This window comes from Arvicanthis niloticus, chromosome 6 (genome assembly GCF_011762505.2).
Source record: "Arvicanthis niloticus isolate mArvNil1 chromosome 6, mArvNil1.pat.X, whole genome shotgun sequence".
Taxonomy (NCBI): Eukaryota; Metazoa; Chordata; class Mammalia; order Rodentia; family Muridae; genus Arvicanthis; species Arvicanthis niloticus.
Window position 1 is genome coordinate 15,961,115 of NC_047663.1, and position 27,221 is coordinate 15,988,335.

The window sequence follows — 27,221 nt, forward strand, 5'->3', positions numbered from 1 at the left end:
TGTGCTGGCCTCTGCAGACACCAGGCCTCCATGTGGTACACTTACGTACATTTAGGCAAAACACTCCTACACATAAAAATTTTTTAAAAAGAATCTATAAATAAAAAAAAAATTTAAATCTTATTATTGTTTTGAGACAGGGTCCTGGCTATGTAGCCCGAGCAGATCATAATCCTCTTGTATTCTCCTCTACAGTTCTGAGACCATAGGCACAAGCCACCACATCTGGCCCTCCATTTTCATAATTTGTTGAATAACGTTTCATAATTTATTGAAAGATAGGGTTTAAAGTGTATTTTGATTGTGAAGAAAAGTTTGGAGTTAGTCTTTCTATCAACTTCCTCAATAACAGTAACTTCAATTTACAGTTTATATTGGAATCTTGACAGTTTTTGAAGTGTATTGTTCTTCAGTTTTTTTAAAAATGTATTTACATAAATGTATGTATATGTATGCCACATAGTGTGGGAGCCCATGGGCTTCAGAAGAGAGGACATCAGAGCCTCTGGGACTGGATTAGAAGCACCTAACATAGCTGCTGGGAGTTGAGCTAGGGTCCCCTGGAAGCAGAGAATGCTCTCAACTGCTGAGCCATCTCTCTAGACCAAGAATCTTGACATTTTAGCATATATACTATTTTATATAATACAGGCTGATTTCCTATTTTACTTTAAATGTGTTCCTCTAATTCTTCGCTTAAAAAAAAATCTCCTGGCATATGAGTAGTTGTTATTCTTTTTTATTAAGGATTCTTATAACATGCCAAAGTTTTACAGAGAAAAAAAGACCCAAGAAAAGGAAGACAGAGAGCTAACCATCCTGACCCCCCCCCCCCCCCATTCTCAGGGGCAGCTGCCAATGGCTGTTTCAGATTTTTTTTTGTCATGTTAATGTGTAGACCTGTCCATCTGTGGGAAGGACCAACACTTAGAATAAAGTTGACTCAGCTCTTGTCTGGAGATGTGCTCTTGGGTGAGAACATAGGTTTTCCAACCTTGGTTTCTTCATCTGGAAGATGGATGGTCATGTGAAGGATGATTTTGAGGGCAGGAGTTTGTGATTATACTTGCCCAGGGTGAAGGAGTGGATTGACAGGAAGATACTCTATCTCATTGCAGAGTTTTGGAAGAACCAGCACAGTAACACTGCCTGAAACCTTGTTGTTTGTTTCAACCCTGGATGGAAGTTTGCATGCTGTCAGCAAGAGGACGGGCTCCATCAAGTGGACTTTAAAAGAAGGTAATTCGGATTGTTTTTGAGTGACACAGAACTCAAGTAAACATATTCCAATGGAAAATGGTAATATGTTGTTTAATAAAATAAAACTGGAGAATGAGGTAAAAAGAGGAAAAGGACTTGTACTCAAAAGAGGGTGAATTTAAAGCTTGAACTGTTATGACCACTGAATGCAGCAGATGAAGAAACTATCTTATCTCTTATGCTTCATTGCTTCTGTATTGACTTTGAATAGCTCAAGGCTTTTCTATTAATAGCTCTGGCTGCTTGGGCTTTCTGAAGACCCGCTGCAGAAGATTTGTTAAGTTCTAATGCTTAGAGTCTTGTAATCATAATTACAAGAAGATATCTTCTCAACCATTCAAATTACTCACTTGCTTTTTCAGAGCCTGAAATAACCAGAGCCTGTAAGATTTGACATCCACCCAACCTAAGCACGTCAACTGAGCTATTGAAATGAGGCTTGTTTCTCACTTAACTCTTATGTGTCCATCTTGCTATCCATCTTGGAAAATTCATTGTATTTAATTTCCAAAGTGCTTATTCCATACAAAGCTGTGCACATCTCAAATTCAGGGGCTTCAGTGCCTTCTCTGTTATCCTGTCCATTAGCAACTCTTAACTCGGTCTAAATTCAGACCTGACTGCTGTGTTCTCTTTTATCACGTCTCCATGGTTTATTATTTTCATGAGCACAGCATTAATTTCCCTTTGTTAAGCAGTCTTCCAGATGGAAAAATAGTGTCATTATGTCAGAAGGTCAGATATCATTCTGTCAGTACTGCAGTAAACCCACTTCCTATCCATAGCAAAGGCCAGCTTAGGTTCTTTGGGCATCCTGCCCCACCTGTTCGGAACCTGTATGGAGCAAGCAGCAAGACCTTTAAGGCACCCAAAGAGCCAGCACCATGAGAAGTGAGTGGCCGAAAGAGCATTCTCAGTGCCTTCTTTGTGTTGTAGGCTCTGAGGATGCATGTGACGGTCTTTCCTTCATGGTCAAGTGTTTAGCCTTTAAGTGTTTTATAATGAAAGTAGAATTTTTTAAATTTCAAAACTGAGAACCATCAAGTCACAAAAAACTGGGAGAAATATTTGGCCATTGAATTTTGGAGGCCTGTCCTTACATTTAGTGTCTCAAAGCAAGACACCTTTGCCACTTGAGCCACTCTGTTCTTGCCCTGTTCCCTGCACACAGGTATTTATTTTATAAGTAGCTTTGGTTGTATCCAGCACAACTGGGGCTTGTCTTGTCTGTTACTTCTCAAATGCATCGATCAGTCTGTCTGTCCCTGTGGCTTAGAGATGAAATAGGTTTTTAATTAAAATTAATGTGTATTAATAGAACCTTAGCCTGGGAATGATACTGTTTGGGACAATAAAAAAAAGACCTTGTCCTCCAGTTTGCACCTATAGTTTGATAGGGATCAAAGACAGAGCTTCGGTATAGAACAAGGTTCTGTTACAGCTCAAGGAAGGTTCTGGCAATGTGCTGTTGATCTGGGCACAGGATACTGGTGAGTGACGATTTCAGAGGTGGGCTGTGGCTGGCGTGGAGTTGGGGACGGTCATTGGGACTGAGGCCTGAGACAGAAAAAGAGGGTTGCAGGGTCAGTGAAAGGGCGGGTGCATGGATACACTGGAGGTAGAGAGTGGGAGAGCCACAGGGTATGTTGGGCCCTTGTTGATTAAACAGGAAATTGGGAGCTATTAGCATGTTTGAACAGGTGAGTGAAGCCTTTTGGATTAATCCAGCAGTAAGTAGCTGTGTAGGAAGACAGCTGAGAACAGAGTAGGAGAGGCCACAGGTAGAATCTGGTAGGGCCTAGCACTAAGTAAGGAGCTCAGATAGCAATTGTTATTATTTTGTTATTATTTTTTTGTTGTTGTTTTTTTGTTTTTTGAGGACAGGGTTTCTCTGTGGCCTTAGCTCTCCTGAAACTCAGTCTGTAGACCAGGCTGGCCTCAAACTCTGACATCCACCTGCCTCTGCCTCCTGAGTGCTGGGATTAAAGGAGTCTGCCACCACTGCCCAGCAGACAGGAACTGTTATGACAGCTAAGAATGGGTTAGTGATACTTACTTAACAATCTAATCACTTAAAGTGATATCCACCATGTTGTAGATCTCATTGCTAAGAATGAACTGTGGAGAGGTTGTTGTGGTTTTGTTATTGTTTTTGTTTGAGACAGGGCTTCCTGTAGCCTAGACTGACCTCAAACTCCATGTGTAGCCAAGGATGACCTAGAACTCTTGATTTTCTCTCTCCACTTTTTAAGTGACAGGATTATAGATGTATATTACCAAACCCAGCAGAACTACATTTTAAAATTAAATTGATTCCTGGGTACCAGTAGCTCCAATTTATTTCAGTATAATGATAGTAATACATTGATACTGTGAGTTGGAAATATAATTTTACTCTTATGGTTATAACTAAATATTTCAAAATTGGCATATCTAAACTATTAATATACAACTCTATTATGAAGTTATAGATGTCCTATAGTTCATAAGAATTATCATAGACCCTGAAGATACATCATGGGGAAAAAAACAGGAGAAAAAAAAAACCTCCCTTGCCTAAGCTCAGAGTTTTGGTTGTAGTAGGGACACAGTCAGAAAAGAAATCTGTGCTGAAAAGAGCCGTGGAGGAACCAGAGCAGGAAAGAGGGTCAGCTAGGCCGGGGTGGGTTTGAGGGACTCCACTTTTCAACAGGCCCCACAGAGAACGAGTCATTTGAGACATATGATGGAGTGGTATTGTTTGAGTTTGAGATTAGCTCCCACAGGCTCATGTCCATAGCTGGTGGTACTCTTTTGGGAGGTCGTGGAAACTTAGAAGAGTAAGGCCTGGCTGTTGGAAGTAAGGCCCTGGGGATGAGCCCTGAGGCTTATAGCTGGAACTTACTTTCTCATCTGGGTTTGATTCTCAGCATCTGTATGGTAGCTCACAATGGTCTGTAATTCTAATTCCAAGGTATCCAGCAATTCTTTTCTAGATTTCACAGCACCAGGCATGCCCATGCCACATAAAGTAAAACAAAACAAAACCAACCTTGTGAGCCAAATTAATCTATTCCCTCTTAAGTTACTCCTGTTTGGTATTTTGTCATAGCAATGAGAAAAGGAACTAAAATACTAGGTAAGGGTAGGTATTTCCTCGACTGAAGAGCATTGGAATGGATGGCTGTGGCAGGAGCAGAGCAGGTGGAGGTATGCTGAGCTTGGAGAGATTTGGGGGCCAAACAGGATATAAGGGACCCTGTTCTGCCTTTATATGATTTACTAGAAAGGCATCCTTTTGCTTTCCTAAAACAAAATTTATAGGTAGTGGCTTACATAGTTTTACAATTGGTAATTAAAACTGAAAAATAGGAAAATAATTTTTAAAAATTGAAATACAATCTTGCTGCATAGCTATATAGGCTGGGCCGTATAGCTCAGGTTGGCCTCAAATTTATGATTCTTTTCACTTAGACTCCTTAGTACTGACATTTTAGACAAATATTACATCCCAGTATTTGGGAGATAGGGGCAGGCAGATCTCTGTGAGTTCAAGGCCAGCCTGGTCTACATAGTGAGTTCCAGGACAGCTAGGGCTATGTAGAGAGCTCCTGTCTTAAACAAGAACAACAACAACAAACCAAACAAAACCAAACAAATGGACCTACCTGGCATCTCTGGCCCCAGTCCCTGTGGGCATCAGGAAATGTGCTCACAGATCTCTGAGTACTCCCTATCGAACTACATAACCCCCCCCCCCCCCAACACACACACACAAAGAATGCTAGTGCTAGTGTAGGGCTTGGTGGCCATGGAAGGACATTGAAAGAAATGGAAGAATCCAAGCATAGGAGTGACATGCCTAGGTATTACAAACAGAATGTGTTCCTGCCAACGCCACAATTTGGCTCCTTACACTCCAGTATAAGGGTGACTGTGGGGACTTCAGGAATAGCATAAGGGTGAGACTCCACACTTGCATTAGTGTCCTTGTGAGAACAGGACAGACCTGTCTGTCTGTGTTCTTTCTCTCTGTCATGTGAGGGCACAATGAGAAGATGTCTCTAGCCATGAAGAGATTTCCTGATCAAGAGCCAAGCCATGCTAGTTAGCATTCTGGTCTCAGAATTCCAGCATCCAGAACTATGAAAAATAATTGTCAATTGCTTTAAGTGCCTTAGTCTGATGTTTTGATGTTCAAGCAGACTAAGGTACCTTTTATCTATAAATGAATCTTTAATATAAGTATAACAAATGATTTAATCTGACAGCTGTATTTCCTTGTTCTAGTCCCCAGTAACTACATAGAGAAACTGCAGATTTATTTAAAACTGCACTTCAATAGCTGACCAGCTAAATGATCTATCTAACTTTCTATGCTAATCCGGCTACCTCCCAGCCCCACCCCATGATACTTGCATATTATTATTGCTCTGGCTCTTTGGGTGTGTTTCCATGATCTCTTCCCAACGACCTCTTCCTCATGGCTCCAAATCCTCCATCCTCCTTGCTGACCTCAGTCTCTCCATGTCTCTGTCTCTCTGTGTGTCTCTCTGTCTCTTTCTCTTCCTCTTCCTTCCTCCCCCCTGGCCGGTGAACATCCTGCTTTCTATTCTGTCCAGCCACTGGGTAATCAGCATTTATTGACAAGGCAGAGTATAAATGGTAAGAATTGTTCACACAAACTTGAGATAAGAGATTCTTGGTATACGCATTACAATGCCTTGCCTGGATTGAAATAAAATATGAGGGCAGAGAAATCAGCATTTGAGTAAATACAAGGCTAAACTTTACAGAGTACAAAAACGTGCCTACAGCTGTCCTCCAATTTGAGGATGAGCAGGTGCTGTGTAGAGTGAGGCTGAGTGATGGGCCTAGGGAGGAGTTGAGATTCTAGGCAGCAAGATCCTGGCTTGGGCCTGAGACAGTGGAAGAAACCTGTGAAAGCAAGCACAAGCCTTTACCCATCAAACTGGTGTTTTCCAGATACATATTTGGGGCTATCTGGGATTCCATTTCATTGTTTCCTGTTTACTTTTTTTAGGAGCCAAAAACCTACAAATATTCCCCCAGATCCACACTGATTTTTGGCAGGTACAGTTGCTCTCAACCAAACACATGTTGCTATTTCCAGTAATAAAAGTGTCTTTTGCCAAAGTGGAGAATTATATATACCTAGCAGAAAAGAACAAGGCTTCTGTGTTTTGGGCACTAAGGTGCATTGTGACATTTTGCTTTAGATGTAGTCTTCTCAGGCCTGGTTTTATGCTGTAGCAATCTTCATCTGCCTCTGAAATCTCCCCAATGACCAGGCTGGTGTAAGTTCCATTTCTGCAGCTTCAGACCAGATGCCAGCTGTGTGTAGCTCTGCTCTACGTTACCTTCACAAAGTTCATGTTAGGCCACCTGTGCTAGTGGTACACTCCTTTAATCCCAGCACTCTGGCAGAGGCAGCTGGAGTTTGAGGTCAGCCTGGTCTACTGAGTGAATTTTAGTATAGCCAGGGGCCACACAGAGAAACCCTGTCTCAAACAAACAACAACAAAACAAACAAACAAACAAACAAACAAACAAACAAAAGCACAAAACAAAAACCCCAAAGCTCGAGGTGGCCTGTTGCAACTGAACGAACTCTTTAGTGTTCCTAGGACTGCGTGGGGCTCCTTGTTCTCTCCATAAAATAATCAGAGTTCCAGTTCTCGTTTAGTAGCCCAACCGTATTTCCCTCTATTTCTTTTTCAGTAATGGTAGATACAAATACATTTATTTAGAATAATTCTTACTAATCATAAAAAAGATGCCAAGCATGCACATGGCTGCTCTTTCAGCCAGACTCTTTTGGTGTCCTGCGACTGGTTAATATTGGAGATTCTCAGGAGGGGTTAGAACAAAATTACTTAATTGAAATTTGAAGCCAGGCGGTGGTGGCGCACGCCTTTAATCCCAGCACTTGGGAGGCAGAGGCAGGAGGATTTCTGAGTTCGAGGCCAGCCTGGTCTACAAAGTGAGTCACAGGACAACCAGGACTACACAGAGAAACCCTGTCTCGAAAAACCAAAAAAGAAAAGAAATTTGAAGACAGACTTACACAACCACATAAATTTCCTATTCTAAATTAATGCTTTTTTCTGTACCTTTTCCTATGCTGACAGTTATGCAGTAATGCTCTCTGCCATCCTCTTACTGTTCAGATGGCCATCAGGTCCTGTTGTGCAGATTCAGGAAGTACCTTCCAAATCTGACTGCCACTCCTCTCAGTCCCCAGTTCCAGGTCATAGCCACGCTTGTGTCATCTACCTCTTAGATTCGTGTGGCTGTCTGCTGACCACCATACTGATTCCTCCCTGTCTCTTGCTTGTGATAGCCTCCCATTTGCCTGTCATACTGCCATTAGATATTCTCTCTCTCTCTCTCTCTCTCTCTCTCTCTCTCTCTCTCTCTCTCTCTCACACACACACACACACACACACACACACACCCTTCAGGGACAGTTGTGCTGCCTCCAGTGCTTGCCACCTATATCCAGGTGGAGAGAGTATCACCCATGCACAAAGAGAGGAAAGAGAGATGAGCACCCTTGATGGGATCATTTCAGTTTTGGACACTGTACCACAGCTAGTCTGAGAGGACTGGACCGTGTGGTCAGGTCTGAGCTCATAGTATGCCTGTAAGACCATCAGGCTTCGTCACTCACATCTCAAGCCTCACTCCTTTGACTGGCACAGAGCTCCTTACCAGGTCTCAGCGACTTTGGTCTTATGGGTTAGAGAGATGTTGTGAAAGTGGTATAGACATACATGTAGGCAAAACCACCTAGATAGATAGATAGATAGATAGATAGATAGATAGATAGATCGATAGATCGATAGATCGATAGATCGATAGATCAATAGATCGATCTTAGCCTTGACTTAATACTGTTGGACAAAGACCCCATGGCCAGGTCACCTCCTTAGTCTTCAGGCAAAGTGAGCCCCTTCCTCACATGGGCTCTGAGACTCTTCATTGCAACAAATGAAGACTTCCAGCTTATGCTAGGGTTTTGTCTTCTTGCCAGATTTCTCTTCCTTGACGGGGCCTCTTAACCACTGAAGGGCTCAGTTAATATCTAAGGCATTTAATGCCAACTTGGTTCCCAGGACCCTTCTGACCAAGTGTCTTTTGGGAGTCCTTGGAAGTATGTGGGACTTACTACTTTGCCTCCTTGCATGCATCTGTCCCTGACACTTGTACCACTGTGGTGACAGACAGTTCTGGTTTCTTGAGTTTCACACAGCTTTTTGTGCCTTTTGTAGTATCTGTTGGGTTCAGTGTGTATTTTGAGGAACAGTCAGAGATCTGCAAAAGAGTGATAGAGCATTAGATGGGGAAATTTTGAAATGTGATGATGACATCTTAGTGGTTCTGTTTCTTAAGGAATTCCCAGGTTTTGGATGATACATACGTATCCTCTTCCTTTCTACCTCACTGCTCAAGTACAAGAAAGGTGTTTATTTCTTCTCAGTGTCTGTGGAGGATTAAAATTAAGTCTGACATGAGGGGATTATGACAAAGCTTTTTGTTTGGTTGGTTTTGTTTATTTTTTGAGACAGGGTTTCTCTGTGTAGTTCTGCCTGTCCCAGAGCTCACTCTGTAGACCAAACTGGCCTGGAACTCACAAGAGACCTACCTGCTTCTGCCTCCCAAGTGCTGGGATTAAAGGTGTGCACCACAAAATACCTGGCATGACAAAGCCTTTTATTTCAGAAATGCATTGGGTTCTCTATCTTTTCGGTGGTTCTAAGGATTGGTACCAGATCCTCATGCATCCTTGGCAAGTACTCTACCAGTAAGCTGTATCTCCAGCTCCTTTTATGCTTTCTTTTTCTTTTGAGATGGTATCTCACTAATTGTCCAGGCTGGTCTTGATCTCATTTTGTAGACCCTGCAGTACTTGAACTTTCGATTTTGCTGCCTCAGCCTCTTGAGAGTTAGAATTACAGGTATGTGCCATCAGGCCCAGCTCTCTATCTTTGTCTGTCTGTCTGTCTGTCTGTCTGTCTCTCTCTCTCTCTCTCTCTCTCTCTCTCTCTCTCTCTCTCTCTCTGCACCCGTGTGTGCACCTATGTGTGCACTTGTATGCTCTCACTCATGTGTGTACATGTGTAGAGGTCAGATGTTGACTTCAAGATGTCTTCCACAGTAATTTCTCCACTTTCTGAACCTGGATCTTACTAGTTAGGTAGGACTGGCTAAGTGGCCTACAAGCCTCTGGAATCCATCTGTTTCTGACCTCTTTCCTCCCTTAATGCTAAGCTCAGCTTTTTCACGGGCCTAGTATTTTAATTTTTTAAAATTGTGTGGTATACGTGCACACACATATGTGTGTGTGTGGTGTATATGGATATGTGTGGTGTGTGGAGGCCAGAGAGTGATACTAGATGTCTTTTTTAATGAATCTTCACCTTATTTACTGAGTCTGAATCTCTTGATAAAACTGGTACTTGAAAGTGTAGCTCATCTAGCTACCCAGCTTGCCCTGTGAATACCCTGTTTCAGCTCCCCTAGTACTGGGATTAGAGACAGCTTTTTTTATGGGTGCTAGTAATCTGAACACTTGCATAGTAAGTGCTTTATCCACTCATCATTTTTCTAGCTCTGGATTTTACTTTTTAATATGAAAGATTTGGGGAGAAGGGGGACATACTGGGGACAAAATCCTAGACCTTGGGCTTGTTAGACAAGTATCCTCCCACTGTGCTAAATCCCTAACCCCATGTGAAATGTTTTTGAACATTTTCCAACACAAACATACTCTGTAGGATACCATGTACTTGCCTGTTAGCTTCAATAACTACCAACTTGTGTACAACCAACCTTGTTCATTTTATACCCGACTTACTTCCTTTCCTGATGGGACACACTTCAAAATGTAGTGCCTTACATTGGATATTTCTCTTGCTAGCAAATACCTATCAATAATAGCAGTTATCTGGGCTCTAACATATATACTTAGCCATCTGTTTTGGTATAGCATAGTTAATGATTTTGGAAGCATATGAATAAAATGCTTTTTGGCTGTAACTGTAATCTGTTTATTCTTGCCTTTGGGTATCTGTGGCTTGATGTCACCTCCCTCCCACCTCTGTTGCTTCTGTTAAGTTGTGGCATCCTAGAAGGCACTTGGGTGTGCAATCTTTTCAGTTCCTTCATGATTGATGGTAACACCTGGCTTGAATTACTGTTGCTGAGATGAGATGAATAGATTATAGAATTTAGCTGCTGCAAATTTGGGCCATTTTCCCGATTGCTTGGATATTTCTGAATGATTGTCCTTGTCTAACATGACACTGTGACATGCACTAGTTCTCCATGAGGACAACTTGTTCTGCCGTTTCCCAGATGTGATAAGATTTAGAACATGAGGACCTTTTGATTAGACATTTATTCTAAAATTCTTTCCCCATGAAAGCTAGACTTTGAGGGGCATTTAAGACTTTCTACTTTAATATAAACTTGACAACTTTAAGGAGCACAGGGCTTAGATTAAGCAAGCACCTTTCCTCTGGGGAGAAGTAGTTCCCTAATTAGCTTGCTTGGATGCATGAAATTCAGTTTTGAGTTAAAGAAACACAAATGACTATTTATTCCAGTATTTTATATCAGAAAACAGTGTTAGGACATTTAAGTTCATTTCTGAGGAAATAGCAACTGTTTATTGCATTCAGACCACGCCCTTCTTGTTTCATTGTTGTCTTCTCTGCTAGAGTTAAAATCTCATGTCATCTTTTACTCTTTTACTCTTTTGGTCAGGACTCTCACGCTGGTTTAGACCTGTTTTCATTGAGCTGTTACAGTCTCCCCTATGTTGTGATTCCTTCTCCACTTTCCTTCCTTCTGATGCCTGCCTGCTACTCATCCCACTTTCTTAACCTTAGAAGCTTCTAGTTTGGTCTTGGTGCATATGTCCCTCTTCTGAGGCTTTCTGTACTTTCTTGTCTATGGTGTCTCTGCTAGCAGTCTGGCTTTTGTTCTGTCTCATCAGGAACACACCACACTGACCAGGCTTGTGGTTTTTAACTCACTTTTTCCTGTCACCCCCATGCTGTGGTCCTACTTCCTCTATGAAGGTAGGTGTGTGTGTGTGTGTGTGTGTGTGTGTGTGTGTGTGTGTGTGTATGTATGTGTTTGTGTGTTGAATATCTTAGCTCACACCTAGGGGATCCTATGTCATATGGTATATACTTGGAAAATCACATGTACCATGTCATAGTTAAATACCTCCCAAACCAGTGTTTTCCCTTTATCCCATAAAGCACTTAGCAGAACTAAATTGATAGTAGATGCCCAGTATTTGTTTTTGAGATGCATGTGATAAATTGTAACAGATAATTACTAGTTGGATTTTTCTCTTTCTTCTAGAGAAAGAAAAAGGGCAAAGGAGTAAGGGAGGGAAAAAAAGTGTGTGTGTGTGTGTGTGGGGGGGGTGTTTCAAAGCATTTGGGACTTCATCTCTGATCTCTATAGTTCTGAAATGCCTTTTGAAAGAACCAGTCCATAACATTTCAGATCACTTGGCGATACTTAAAAGGGTGTCTGACCAAATGTTATAGCATTTAGGTTGTCCTGGAGAAGTCTCTAGTCAGAGAGTAAGCTGGCTTCAGTGGTTCTATTTGGAGCCTGATAGAGGTTGGAAGGTGAGAGTGTAGGAAGGCAGTACAACCTGTGCTTTGCCCATGTGTACTTGCATACCCGGGAGAAGTGGAGTGTTCCAGAAATATTGGTGTTCTTCTGGGGTAGGGAAGAGGATGATCTTTCAAGGCTCTTTGAACAGCAGTTAAGTGAGCTGTGTGTTCTCAAAGGGTCTATAATCAAAGGTTCTTACTTCTTGCTATATGGATGGAAGAAGTCTGCCTAGAGCCACCTCTAGAGAAAGCTGTTCATCATCAACTATGGTCTGAAACAGTTAAGTTCATTTTGACTTCTTTAAAGCCCCTTTTCTCTTTAGCCAAGTTGTGTTGTCCCCCTCCAATCCTCTCCTACAGCATACCAGCCTGACCAGCTCCTACTAGGGAAGTCTGGGGTGGGGGTAGGGTGTCTCTGGAATGCAATTGCCCTGGGGTACTGGAGGATCAGACCTCCAAAGGTATCTTACAGGTGGGGGTAAGAATGCCTTTGCTTCCAGCTTATAGGAAAGAATTCCTGAAATAGTTTTTTTTTTTTTTTTTTTTTTTTTTTTAGCCTTTTTTGTTTTTGTTTCTAATCTTTTCATTTTAGAAAAGATATATACATTAGTATGTGTGTATATGCAGAATTAAAGGGAACAGCATCAAGAGAGCCTCATGTAGCCAGTGCCCAGCTGCAGTGAGGTCAGTCAACACATGACCATCTGCCCCCTCCTCTTTTTATTTTGAAGCAAATGCCACATCATCTTATCCATAAATTTAAGTAATTTTTAACATGGATGAATAAACAGCTGTGTGCCTGGGCAACTGCTTTGAACTTGTATTACGTAGATGTTCACGTGGGATTATCCTTTTCATTAGGAAAGTTTGGCTACATTCTACCTGCAGTAATCCAACTTACTGATTGATTGCCTTTCATTCTGCAGACTACATTGTTCCATGTGTATTAAGAGGGCAACGGCTTGGGCAGCAGCCACTCCGAGGCGCACTCTCTGGTTAGCCATTAAATATATGTGAGCTTTCTCTATTCTCTGTGTATATTTCCAAGCAAACAAAATGGGTATACCCTGGCCCACAGTATTTGGAGTTCAGTACAATCCTTAAGTAGCTGATACCAAGGAAGCTACATGAAACAAAGTACTTATCCCTTGAGTAACATAGGAGATCCATCATGCTTTTGACCAAGTGCACACAGCAGGTAGAATATTTCTTATTTCCTGGAGAACAAGCTATTTGAATGGAGACTGAGGTGAGCTGACTTAGATGGAGGTGAGCACAAGATCAACATCAAAGCCTACGAAGAGTTTATGGAAGAGTCACTCATGCAAGAAGTCACGGAGAAGTGGGCCTGCGGTTGACAGATGTCAAACATCATGCTTGAAGGACCTGATGGTTATGCTACATTCATTTCCATGGTATTATATTTTTGTGAAGCCAAGTTTTTGCCAGTTGTTATGACAAAATTCAAGTACCATATAAAATCTATGTTAAATGGTAATGAGGGTGGCCACATCCAGTTTATTCTAAGGTTTGAAAATTGTTCAGTACTTGACAGGTACACACATTCCATAGTAGGTAATTATGATTAAGAATGAAAAAATTTTCACTTTTTGTGGGTTTTTTTTCCCCCCATGACTTCTCCATTGTTGGATCCTAAATACTAAGTTTCTCAGACTCAAGAAATAGGACTGTTTGAAATTTCTTTGGGGAAATTGCTGAGACATGAAGGTGCTATGACTGAAGGATGGGGAAGACACAGCTGTAGAAGGCATTCAGTACTGGAGAGGAGCCATTGGAGGACTTTTGGGCAGGAGGAGATGTGTATTACTTTTCTCAAGCCCAGCCCTCTTAGATAGCAGTGAATGTGGGTCTAAGAACCAGAGATACTCTGAGCTGGGGAGTTGGCATGTAGACTAGTGAGAGATGTAGCCCTGGTTGTCCTGGAACTCACTCTATAGACCTGGCTGTCCTCAAACTCAGAGACCAGCCTGCTTTTGCCTCCCAAGTGCTAGGATTAAAGGTGTGCACCACCACTGTCTGGCACCTTTCTCATTTTTAAAGTGATCCGATTAAAAGGAGGAAATAAGTTCCAAAAGAAGATACTTAGTAAATCAGAATTTACAAAACACGGGATCTAATCGAATGGGAGTAGTAAGAGAAAGTAATACTGAGGACAGGAATGTTTCCGGTTATGTGCCTGGGTAGTACTGAGACGGCAGTCCCTCTGGGTCAGAGTGAGGAGCAGGCGCTAGGGCCTGAGCAGCTGCAAATGGCAACAGTGTCAGTGCCGGGTGGAGACCTGGCAAGAAAGATTTCAGAGTTTTGCCCTGAGGTTTGCTCAGGAAAGGTTATGTGGCACTGTGATCCTGACAGGAGAATGGACCTAGAAAGCATAGGTGAGAAGGCAGACCAGGAACTTGGAGCAGTGCTTTCTAGTAGGGCCAGCACATTGCATATATAGCGAGAATTCCTGCCTCTCAAGGTAGTCATTTTTTAGGGGGTGAGCCTAGAAATCAGCATTTCAAAAACCTTATCAGTTACTGTTGGGTGCTGTAGATAGGTGTGAAATACTTTGGAGAGCTGTTTGGCAATTTCTTGTCAACTGTAAAGAATATGACCAGCCAGTCTACTCCTAGTTTCCCAGGGGAAAGAAAAAAATCATTCAAAAGAGACCCATACTCAAATGTTAGTAGTTTTATTTCACAATAACCCAAATGTCCCTCAACAAATTAACAGGTAAACAAATAGTGATACATTCTTAAGGCAGAACAATACTCTTTAATCTTAGTCAGTGGTGCCACAGGGATGAATTCCAAAAACAGTGTATAATGAAAAAGAAGCCCTACACAAAAGAATCTCCACACAAAGGAATCTTATCAGTGGTTGTTTGGGAAATTGATTCCAAGGGGTAGAAAAAGTGTTTGGAATAATGGAAATGTTCTATGATTGTGAAGGTAGTGATGTGGGTTATACATTTTTCCAAGATAATTTAAACTATGTACTTAAATTTTGATGCATTTAAGAAAGGAAGGAGATCATATGCAGAATGTATGTGGTCATATATGCACATAGTATTGCCCCAGATGATTGCAGTGTTTTCTTTTTGTTTTTTCGAGGCAGGGTTTCTCTGTGTAACCCTGGCTGTTCTGGAACTCGCATTGTAGCATTGTAAATCAGGCTAGCCTAGAACTCTCAGAGAACTGCTTACCTCTGTCTGCCCATGAATGCTGGGTGCACCATAGCTGCCCAGCTGATTGCAGTGTTTTCAACAGTGTTCAGAAGCCTTCAATGAGGAAAGGGGATCACTAGAAAGATCACATTTGGAGAAGATATGTTAGGTAATTAGAAGTGATCGCTGATAGATATGTGAACTGAATAGGAAGTAGGAAGTAAATTAATGCCTTTTAATTACTTCAACAAATGCCCTGAACATCTGCTACATGTCAGTGATTCTCTTAGGTAACGAGAATATGGCAGACAGCAGAAAATAGTATCTAGAATCAGACACTAAACAACCCAATAATACAATACCCAGAATTTAAGAGGGGACAAGTGCCACAAGGAAGATTTCAGCAGAAGATATAGGAAATCCTGAGGGATAGAGATAGTCACAGAAGACCTTTGAGGTGTGACATCTGGTCAAAGACCTGAGCAGAGGGAAGAGAAATACAAGGGCTCTGAGGCAGAGGTGCTGAGGAGTACTAGGAAGCAGCATGCTGGGCTAGAGTGAGGAGGAGCTCGTGGGGAGGGAAAGGGAGGGAGTACATGGGAACAGTGGCCGGAATGAGCTAGGAAACCACTGAAGGGTTTCAAGTCCTAGATGTGTGATCTGAGTCTGTATGTCTTTGGGAGGATCGTTCTTCTCTGTTCAACACACTGAAATAAAGTCTTGCCAGGTAGTGGGCACTCAGAAAGCAGTGGCAGGCAGATCTTTGAGTTTGAGGTTTAAACTGGTCTACAGAAGGAGTTCCAGGACAGCCAAGGCTACACAGAGAAACCCTCTCTCCAAAACACAAACAGAAGTAAAGTCTTACAATTATTTAATCTGTCTTTAGTCCGTATAAAGATGCTCTGTGAGGGGCTAGAGAGATGGCTCATCAGTTAAGAGTTCTTCCAGAGGACCCTGGTTCAATACCCAGCACCCACATGACAGGTCACGCCTTCCTGTAATTCCAGTTCCAGGGCTTCTGACACCCTCACACATATATACATGCAGGCAAAATACTAGTGAACATAAAATAAAAATAAATTTTAAAAAGATGCTTCATGAAATTGGTATACATTGACAGATATTAATGAAATTTATTTTAAGTCAATTATTTGATATATATAATTTTTACATTTGTTTAAAGCATAAGCAAATTTGCATACCAACGAGAGGGCAAAGTTTGTTTTTTTATATAAAAGAATTAAGTCCTATTTGTGTATGAGTGTGGTATATGTTGATGTATATGTATGTGTGTATATGTATGTATACATATAATATCACACACACACGCACTCACTCACGCACTCACGCACAGAGGACAACGGAGGTAGGTCTTGGATATCCTTTATTGCTTTCTGCTTTACTTCTTTGAGGCAACATCTCTCCTTAAATGTGGAGCTTATATTTTTTGGTTAGACAAGCAGCCAGCAAGCCCCATAACGCAGGGTCCCAGATGTGCTGGACATTCCGTCCACCTGCTGTGTGGGTGCTGCCATCCTTACTCAGAGGCTCGTGGTTGCACAGCAAGTGCTCTTAACCACTGAGGTGTTTCTCTGGCTCCAAGAATTAAATCTTTGAAGAAGATAGAGGATGTGTGGGGGGGCATGCTCTCAATGTGTATATATACTTATAGCATGAGGATGTGTGTGGGGGCATGCTCTCAATGTATATATATACTTACAGCATGGAAATATCCTTTTGTTGTACTGTACCATGTACAATGAAGATACACTATAAAAATACAAAAAAAAAAAAAATGAAAACTAAAGATAGCTTTCTAGAGAAGGAAAAAAAAGCCTTGGCTGAATATTTGACACTGCAGGCTGTGGGGCATCTTCAACATTTTTCAATTGATCAATATTTTGATTTTATAACTGTCATTGTTGAGAACCCACTTCATATAAATCTATAGTACAAAATGACAGAAGTATATTTAGTATCATTTCAGAAATGGAAATCTTTGCCTAACAGGGCAAAGTTAAATTAATGATTTTTTTTAATGAAACTAATGTCAGTGACTCAAACAGTAGTTTTTAATATTTATTTGATTATTTACTTTGAGATAAGGTCCCATTTTGAGCCATGGTTGGCCTGGAACTTGCTATGTAGACAATGTTGGCCTCAAACTCAAGGGATTCATGCCTGTCTCTGTTGCCTAAGTTCTGGGATTAAAGGCTAAAGGCATGTACCACCAAACCTGGCTCAAACATTAACTCTTTCTTTCTTTCTTTCTCTCTCTCTCTCTCTCTCTCTCTCTCTCTCTCTCTCTCTCTTTCTCTCTCTCTTTGTTTCTTTCTTTCTTTCTTTCTTTTGGTTTTTTGAGACAGGGTTTCTCTGTGTAGCCCTGGCTGTCCTGGAACTCACTCTGTAGACCAGGCTGGCCTTGAACTCAGAAATCCACCTGCCTCTGCCTCCCAAGTGCTGGGATTAAAGGCATGTGCCACCACTGCCCAGCTCAATTTTAAGTCAAACAATTTAATTCAATACAATCTAAAGATAATAGTATTTTGATACATTCACAGCATGTAAAGAAAGTTGGAAAATATTAATGGCTTTTGTTTCTGAATTAATTAAATTATATAATCTGTAATTAGAGCATGTTTCTTTTGTTATTGGTAGTGGGTTTTGTTGTTATTAATTTGTTTGTTTGTGATACTCTCAAATAACCCAGGCTGCCTTAAAATTTACTTACTGTGCAGCTGGAGATGACCTTTGAACTCCTGATATCTCTCCACTGTACCACCTCCCAAATTTGAGTATTTGGTATGCACCACCATAATTGACTTTAAACCGTTATTTTTCCATGAGAACAGACAACTTTGAATGTACAGTGAAAATAATGTCATCCATAACATACAGGCTCTGATTCGAGCCAGTGTTTCAGGCATTATTAACTGTGTGGCATGGTGGCATTCAAGGTGCAAGTATATGTGTGGTTCAGGACCAAGGCTGCAGTGAGGTTGTGCATGGGTGAGGGCTGCCAAGGACACCTTGGTGTTCACAAAACTTTTACTGTTGTCAAAGTCTTCCTGACCCCCACATTCAGTTACAAAGCCCCCTGTGGGTTTAAGAAGTTGGATTTTGGCCAGGCAGTGGTGGCACACCCCTTTAATCCCAGCACTTGGGAGGCAGAGGCAGGTGGATTTCTGAGTTCAAGGCCAGCCTGGTCTACAGAGTGAGTTCCAGGACAGCCAGGGCTACACAGAGAAACCCTGTCTCGAAAAACCAAAAAAAAAAAAAAAAAAAAAAAAAAAAGAAGTTGGATTTTGTTAATAATGCAGTGAACTCAGTCCTGACACTGGAGATATCATTTGTGTGTCTGTCTCTGTGTGTGTATTGCTTCTTAGGCTTGTTTGTTTGTTTTTCCTTCCTTCCTTTCTTCTTCTCTTTCCTTCTTTCTTTTACATCCCTACCACAGTTTCCCCTCTCTCCTCTCCTTCCAGCCTTCCCCTCGAAACATTCACTCCTTGTTTTCTCTTCAGCAAAAGGCAGGCCTCCCATGGCACACCAAGTTTAATAAGACACAGCACCTCTTCTCCTATTACGGCTAACCTCCCTAGTAGGAGGAAAGGATCCCAAAAGTGGGCAACAGAAGTAGAGACAGCTAGCCCCTGCTCCCACTGTTACAAGTCCTTCAAGAAGACCAAGCTCACAACTATAACATGGCCAGAGGGCCTAGCTCGGTCCCTGTGAGCCCCTCTGAGCACAGCGTAGTTGGCTCTGTGGGGTTTCTTGTGGTGTCCTTTACGCCTCTGGCTCCTGTAATCCTTCCTTCCCAATTTAAAAAGGAGGGTGGGGCTGGAGTTGGATGGGTGGGAAAGTGGGGAGGAGATGAGTGAGGAGAAAACTATGACAAGAATATATTATATGGAAAAAACTATTTTTAAAATAAACAGAAAGCAAATATAGTGTACTCAAGAAGCCAGTCATGGGTGAAAGATAGACTAATTTGGAGGGTGGATGCTGAGGTGCTGGTAGCACCTAGTGGAAATGTCCAGTTGATTCTGAGAAAATAGGGACCTAGGCCGTCCCCCACCTTGTGGTTAGGGCTCGTTATAGATGCCCCTCCAGATGGAGCAAGGCAGTACTCACTTCTGTTGGAGATAGGAGCATTTTTACATTTCTGCCTTGATGAGCTCAGACAAGAAAGGATGGGCATCTGGTTTCCTAGTTTTTTCTCCAGTTAACAAGGATTAGATTAGCACAGTATGGTAGGTAGCAGTGTCACCTGACCTGGCCAGGATGCTAGACATCAGCAGGTGGAGTTTAATCCAGTGGCAGTTCCTTCCCAGGCAACAGTGAGCAGGTTGGTTTCTTCCCAAGGTGATCTTGAGAGAAATCCAGCATTGGTATTTTTCAGTGGTATTTTCCCATAGCTCTACCCACAACCTCCCCTTTTCCTTGAGTTACACCCATTTTACCCTCTTTTTAAAATTTTATTATTATTTCTGTAAGTAAAACAGCTCAGTGAGGTTGGCATTTACCCTTATCTGGTTCCATATGGATAGACTGGCCTATTTTGCAGGAGTATTTGCTTACAGCCTTATAGTTGCCCACGGTTTCTTTTCACCAGCTGAAACTCGGAAGCAAGAGTCTTGCCTAATGTAGTTCTCATTAGTAAATCAAAGACTACTTTCCCTGCTGACCTTTCACCACGTTTTCAAGTGATGCTTGTTTTTGTTTTTTGCTGGGGGTCACAAAAATGTTTACCTTTAACCTTTATTAATGTAGAAAATTCCAAGCATATATACAGAAAATAGTGAAAAGGCTCCATGTTTCTGATTCTGTTTCTTTTCTTTTTAGGTAGGTAGGTTTGTTTGTTTGTTTGTTTGTTTGTTTATTTATTATATGTAAGTACACTGTAGCTGTCTTCAGGCACCCCAGAAGAGGGCATCAGATTTCATCACAGATGATTGTGAGCCACCATGTGGTTGCTGGGATTTGAACTCAGGACCTCCAGAAGAGCAGTGCTCTTAACCACTGAACCAGCCCCTCTGATTCTGTTTCTAACAAGTTACTAGCAGTCAGCCACTATTTACTAACCTGCCCCGAACATAACTCTTTTCTGTATTATTTTCAAGCAAATCTTGGATTCTCCTTGCACCAGACAAGGTCTCACTAGCCCAGGCTGGTCTTGAACTTTGAATCCTCCTGCCCCATGCTTCCAAGTGCTAGAATTACACACATATATTACCATGCCTGGCTACCAATTATTCTTTAAGAATAGAACAGGCCATTGTGACACCTCAGAAGCTGAGTAGCACTTTGCCTGCCTCTGTCAGAGGTGTCTTATTTAAATGAGTTTTTAACCTGGTCCACACTGTAGAAGAAACATGTCCAGGTACCCTATTATACTGAGTATGTAACAAGTGTAAAGGAAACCACATGGCCACACCCCTAGAGTTTATTTTTCCCTAAGACTAGAAAGCAAGAATGTTCCTTCAACACTGGTGTTTTTGGCAGAGGGGACCTTCTGTTTTCCACTGATATTCTGTGTCTTATGATGCAGGGTATATCTTAAGACCCGAGGCCTCAGAAAATCAAAGGGCCAGAAGATAAGCCATAAAAAGCTAGGGAAATCTGCCTCTGAAGTCCATGAGACTAAGCAAACATTGTTGAGCAAAGACCAAGTTATGAGCAGGAATTCACACACTTTAACGTCCATGTCTTATTGTTGTAATTGCTACATTTTAGCAGTACCTCCTCCCTCTGTTTTACCTGTGGCACCATTAAGCAGCTGAAGCAAGCAAAAAAGATGGCTTTTTACTGTGCTGTGCTTTGTTCAGAGTCTGACGTTCTTACTTTTGCTGGCTTGTATGGCTTGCCTGGCTTTGGGGCTGAGGTAGAGATTCTGGGCTCTAATTGTACCTTGCCTGCTTTATTTCAGTTGAGTGAGTGTCGTGTGCTTTTATTTCCTGTCTCTTGCATCAGTCTGTTTGTGAGAGTGAACTGAGAGGTGATTAATGGGAAAGATAAACATGTGCTTACTGATTGAAAGTTCACCCTGTTTCCTACGGGTCCTTTGGTTTAGTGAATTTGTTTGTTTGCTGCCTGTAAACCACATCTGGTGTGTGTCTCCATTGTAAACACAATCAGTATATGATAAGGCTTGAAAGACTACTTCACAGGAGAGTCCCAAGTGACAAGATCAGACAGCTGTCTGTCACCATGAGTCTCCTGAGTCTAGAACTCTGCATACACAATCTTGTTAGAATGTTTCCCTCTCTCTGGAGTGTATGGCTTGGTTATTGCTGTGGGCATTTGTTGGCAATGCTGCCTCACTATGCAGTCTCTTCCTTGAGGTCTTCAGATGTGACAGCCAGCTACTGCTACTCAGGTCCTCTCGCCACACTGTCCATCTCAGCCAATCAGCAGCCTCGTCTTTAGTTATGCCCAGGAAAATCTTGGAAGAGGAATTCGGCCAGATTTTACTGCTATAAACATGGAATTACTGTTGTAAACAGAGAAGAAAAAAAAACCACATTTTCTAATTAAAAAAGTAAAATCTAATCTTGTAGAAAATTTGAGAAAAATAGAAAAAGTGAAATATAGAAATAGTTCTTTGATCTTTTCATCTAGTGTTTCTGTTGTGCTGAAACTGTTTTCTGTACTGTTACATTATAACCTATGTAAATGTGCTTTTTTACCTGACCACATGACTAGAGAAGCAGAAAAATTTAGGCTTATTAGCACTGGGCCTGGTGGTGTACAACTTTAATCTCAGCACTCGGGAGGCAGAGGCAGCCATTTCTGTGAGGTCAGCCAGAGCTAATCAGATCTTGTCCCAAAACAAAATGGAAAACAAAACAAAACCAATCATTTTATTAGACTTTTTAAGAGGCCTTAATTTTCTGCCAAACAGATAATTTAACCATATCAAAGAATACTTACTTCATTTATAATGCCATTGTAAACATCTCTGTACAAATAGCTTTTCTTGTATTTTATACTGTTTTAAGCTAGATTTCACAGAAATACAATTAGTGGATCAAAAGGAATCCATACTTGAAGCCAGTAGGATTCCATAAGCTGCTGCAAGGGCATTTACTATCCAGTTAGCACCAGTTACGGAGTGTGGCATTTCCTAATGGGAATATCTACTCCTACTCTAGGTATCCCAACAATAAACTAATGATCCAGATTTTAGAAATTCCTGTGGTGGGGACTGGAGAGATGGCTCAGGGTTAAGAACACTGGCTGCTCTTCTAGAGGATCTGGCTTTAATATCCAGCATACATATGGCAATTCACAACCATCTGTAACTTCACTGCCAGGCTTTTAATGAACATGGTACAGAGGCATACATGTGGGCAAAACACTCATGTATAAAATAAAAGTAAATATTTAAATTTTTTTGTTAGATTTATTTATTTTATGCATGAATGTTTTACCTGTGTATGTGTGTGCATTGTATATGCTTGGTGCCTCAGAGGGCAGGAGAGGGCATCGGATCACCTGGAATTGGAGTTATGGATGGCTGTGAGCTGCCTCGTGGGTGCTAGAAATCCAACCTGGGTCCTCTGCAGGAGCAACAAATGCTTTGAACCACCCCAGCCGTCTCTCTAGCCCACTATGTGCCTTAGGTGTACTATGTATACTTAGTAAGAATTGTAAGCACATACCTTTAAGCCTCTGTGTGTTTCCTGAAGTGCTCTCACATGACTTCTGTAGTGCAGGTCAGCCTTAGCTGTTGTACATTATAAATTGGTCCTGGGAAACCTCCAGGGCCCTGACATTTCAGAGCCCTTCTGATGATGCTTCTTGTTCTTTTGCACAGACCCAGTCCTGCAGGTCCCAACACACGTGGAAGAGTAAGTTTCCTTTTCTTCTTAGTATTTCCTTTTGACTTACCATCTTATTTAGTTGTGGGGCACAAATATATGCACAAGTTTAAATGTAACAAGAATTTTTAAGACATAAAAAATTTCTAGGTGTTCTGATAGAAGCCTGTGTTTCTTGGGTAAGGGAGAGGACAGTCATATTAAAAAGGTTTGATTGGAATGGAACGACTTGTTTTGGTTTTTGTTTTTCTTGAGACAAGATCTCACTATATAGACCTGGCTGTCCTGAAGCTCACTATGTAGACCAGGCTGGCCTCAAAATCACAGAGATCTGCCTTTTTCTGCCTTCCCAGCACTGTGATTAAAGGTGTGTGCCATTGTGCCCAGCAACTTGATAGAACTTAAATTGACTTTTGAACTAAACTTCTAAAGTCTGGATCTCTGTTTTTAAATTTTATTTACCTATTCATTTTTAAATTTTTACTTATTTGCTTGCTTTATGTGTATGGATGTTTTGCCTCTATGCATATTTGTTATCACATGTGTGGCTTGGTGCCCATAGAGGCCTGAGAGGGCATCAGATCTCTTGGGATTGGAGTTAACAGACAGTTGTGAGTCACCATGTGGGTTCTGGGAATCGAACATGGACCTTCTAGAAGAGTAGACAGCTCTTAACCTCTGAACCCATCTCTCCATCCCCTGGATCTCTTTTTGTTCACTGTGTCACATCACAGAGAGGAAGGCAGCACAGAGCCATCCACAAAGGTAACCTGTTCTTAGCATGTGTGCATATTCACGGGAGTGTTGTCACCTGTAAGAGCCTAAAACGATGAAACTACCCGAGTTGAGGAGAGACTAGAAGAGGAATTCCTCATTGGCACTAGTTAGAGTTCCATCTTTAGCACATTCACCTGACACAAGATCAGCCTCTCGTTTTCTTGTGGGATCCTACTGAGAGACTTTGATCTGTATCCCTATCATGTTTTCTGATGTCAGGCTCCAGAGTCTGCATTTATTGCTGTCATTTAAGAGATAAGTGTGTTGAAAATGACAAGTAGATACTGGCAACACTAATTAGATTCAGTGGATTGTTTTTTAAAAACTAAAAAGAGGGGAACTCAGATGGCTCAGCAGTTAAGAGCACTTACTGCTTGCTCCTGCAGAGGACTTGGCTTCAGTTCCCAGCGTGTACATCTGTATCCCCAGTTCCAGGAGATCCAGCAGCCATAAGTGCGGTGCATATACATGGCAGGAGAGGTGTAGGAGTAGTTGGAAGAGTGTGTGGCAAATGGATCTGATCAAAACCTATCATGTGCACATTATGAAATCCTTTAATAAAACTTTGGATTTGGTCTGAGATGCATGCAACTGTTGCTGTTAAATATTGATTGTCGATCTCCAGGTACAGTGGACATGGAAGTTGAACATAGATTTGCTAAGCCTTTTCATTTATTTCATCATCATTCACAGTATGTGACTCTTCTTTCTCAGGTTATTTTTCTCCACCTAAGTAGAATATGTACCTCCGTGGGGGTATTTTAGTTTCTTGTGGCTGATGTAAAGAAAAGCAGTTGGTAGCATGGTCATCCACGTACTCACTCATTCATCCCCCATGCCAAGGCTCTGCATGATTTTTGATCATTTTGGTCTATTGTTTTGTGTCCTGGGCTGTAGTTTATCATTGACATTTTTAATTTAATTTCTAGGCCTGCTTTCCTCCCAGATCCCAATGATGGCAGTCTGTACACACTTGGAGGCAAAAACAACGAAGGCCTGACGGTGAGAATATTTAGCTTCTTGGTACACTCCGAGGTTCTTAACCAAGTCCTTACCTGCTTCTCTATGAGACCACCTGGGAGCTTTATATAAACTGCTGGGATTTCTGATTCAGATGAACTGGTATAGCATCACTGCCTTTTTAGAGCTTCCTAAATTAGCTTTTGTTTTTTAAAAAAATTCTGTGTGTTTAGTATGTGTTTGCATATTCATGTTTGTGAATGCATGTGTGTGTGTCACAGTACACATACAGAGTCAGAAGACAGCCTTAGGTATTAGCTCTTATCTTCTACCTTAGTTGAGATAGTGGCTATTGTTTTTCCACTCTGTATGCCAGGATAGCTGATCTACAGACTTCCAGTAATTCTCCTCCCTCTGCCTCCCATCTCTCTGTAAAACTGTTGGGATTGTAGACACTCAACTATGTGTTTGGCAGTTAGGTGCACTTTGGGTGTTTGAACTCAGGGCCTCATGGTAAGCACGTTTACCTGCTGAGGAGCTATCTCTCTAGCCCCTAAATGAGCTTTTGATTGTAGAGCCATAGTTCAGAATCCCAAACTCATACCAGCAGATGCTGCTGTCCCAGATAATACACTGGAGGTATAGAGGGCTCACTATAGTGACATGCTTACTCTAACTAGAGACCTTCAACTTGAGAGCAAGAAATGTAGTATGAAATACTGTTTACTGGGTTAACTGATTCTAGTTAAAAACACTTCCTGCCAATGCTGCTAGTCCAGGTTGGATCCCCAGGACCCATGTGGCAGAAGGAGAGAACTGACTCCTCTAAGTTGTTCTCTGGCCTCCACATGTGCACTGTGACATGCATTCAATCTCTCTCACAGTACACACAGATAAATAAATGTCATCAAAAGTTAAAAAAAATAATGTCTCCACCCCGCTCATATCAGAGAAATATGCTTCTTGTTTAGGGAAAACACGTGATAGTCTACCACCATCTCCACTTGGGATTCTAGACCAGTAATTGTCAATTTTTGTTACACATTATAATAACCTGAGGCATGCTAAAAAAAAAAAAATTACTGAGCCTATCTGGCTCAAGAGATGGCTCAGAGCACTGGTTGATCTTGCTCTTTCAGGGGACTTGGTTCAATTCCCAGAAGCACAACAGCAGCTCAACCATTTGTAACCCCAGTTCCAGGGCATCTAATGCCTTCTTTTGCCTACCCCGGGCTGTGCATGCTTGTGATATACAAACATAATATGGCAAATACTTGTATATATAAAAATAAATACAATATTTTTTAAAAAGTTTTAAAAGATATGCTAAGCCTAGCCAGAGTTGGTGGCGCATGTCTTTAATGCCAGCACTCGGGAGGCAAAGGCAGCTCTCCGTGGGTTTGAGGCTAGCCAACTCTACCTGGAAAGTTCCAGGTCAGCTCAGACTATATAGTAAGACTAGAGCTATGAAACCTTGTCCATACCTACAAGACAACTGAACCTAGGTCTCAGTCCCACTATTGAACTAAGTCATCAGTCTTTTTCTTTTAAGTTCTCCAGAAAAGAAAATTTATAAATTAACCCACATAGATGACCACCTGACTTGTGACAAAGATGACACTTGAGCAGGGGTTACCTTTTTAATAAATAGTGTACATCTTGGGATGGGAATATGGCTCAGTAAGAAAACACTTGTCTTGTATATACAGAGCTCTGGGTTTGCTCCCCAGCACAAGGGGGTGAAGATACAAAGAGATCAGTGAGGTATCCATGTAGAAATAAGATATCTTGAGTGTACATCCATCTGAGTAAAAATCCGTTTCATACAAATCATGTATCTGTTAATAAATGTGAGATGCAAGATAATAAAGCTTTAAGAGTAAGTAATAGAACAGCTTCATGGTCTTAGAATATGTCAGCATTTAAATTTTTTTTACATTTTTATTACATTTATTTATTTGTATATGTATACACACATTCATGCCACAGTGAGTATGTGAGATGTGCCATTTCACCAGCCCATAATGATTTTCCCCCTACTTTCTTCTCGCTTCGACCCAAAGGTTTTATTTATTTATTCATTATATGTAAATACACTGTAGCTGTCTTCAGACACCCCTTAAGAGGGCATCAGATCTCATCATGGATGGTTGTGAGCCACCATGTGGTTGCTAGGATTTGAACTCATGACCTCCAGAAGAGCAGTCAGTGCTCTTAACCGCTGAGCCATCTTACCAGCCCACATAATGATTTTTTAAATAGGATACTTTTAAATACACCAACCATAAATTTAAGTAAAGGACTAAGAGCTTTTCTTCCTGAAGAGAGGAGGCCACAAAGTATTGGTAGTCTATACTATTTGGAACAGAAACAAAATCCAAATGTCTACATTTAAGAAACAAAAACAAGCCGGGCAATGGTGGCGCACGCCTTTAATCCCAGCACTCGGGAGGCAGAGGCCAGTGGATTTCTGAGTTCGGGGCCAGCCTGGTCTACAGACTGAGTACCAGGATAGCCAAGGCTACACAGAAAAACCCTGTCTCAAAAAACTGAAGAAAAAAAAAAAAAACAAAAACAAATCCTATGGGGGCT

At 41.4% G+C, this 27,221-nt stretch overlaps 1 protein-coding gene across 2 annotated transcripts in view; it reads left to right on the forward strand.

The window, feature by feature from the left end:
- The window catches only part of Ern1 (endoplasmic reticulum to nucleus signaling 1), a 91,725-nt gene that overhangs the window by 26,886 nt on the left and 37,618 nt on the right, over nt 1-27,221 (forward strand). Inside the window, exons 2-4 of one of the 2 annotated variants that reach the window (XM_034505933.2) lie at nt 1,119-1,239; nt 22,889-22,922; nt 24,599-24,671. In XM_034505933.2, the coding sequence (XP_034361824.1) occupies nt 1,119-1,239; nt 22,889-22,922; nt 24,599-24,671 (228 nt within the window). Of the gene's footprint in view, nt 1-1,118; nt 1,240-22,888; nt 22,923-24,598; nt 24,672-27,221 lie in introns of those variants that run through there. The other variant, XM_076935599.1, reaches the window with a different exon arrangement.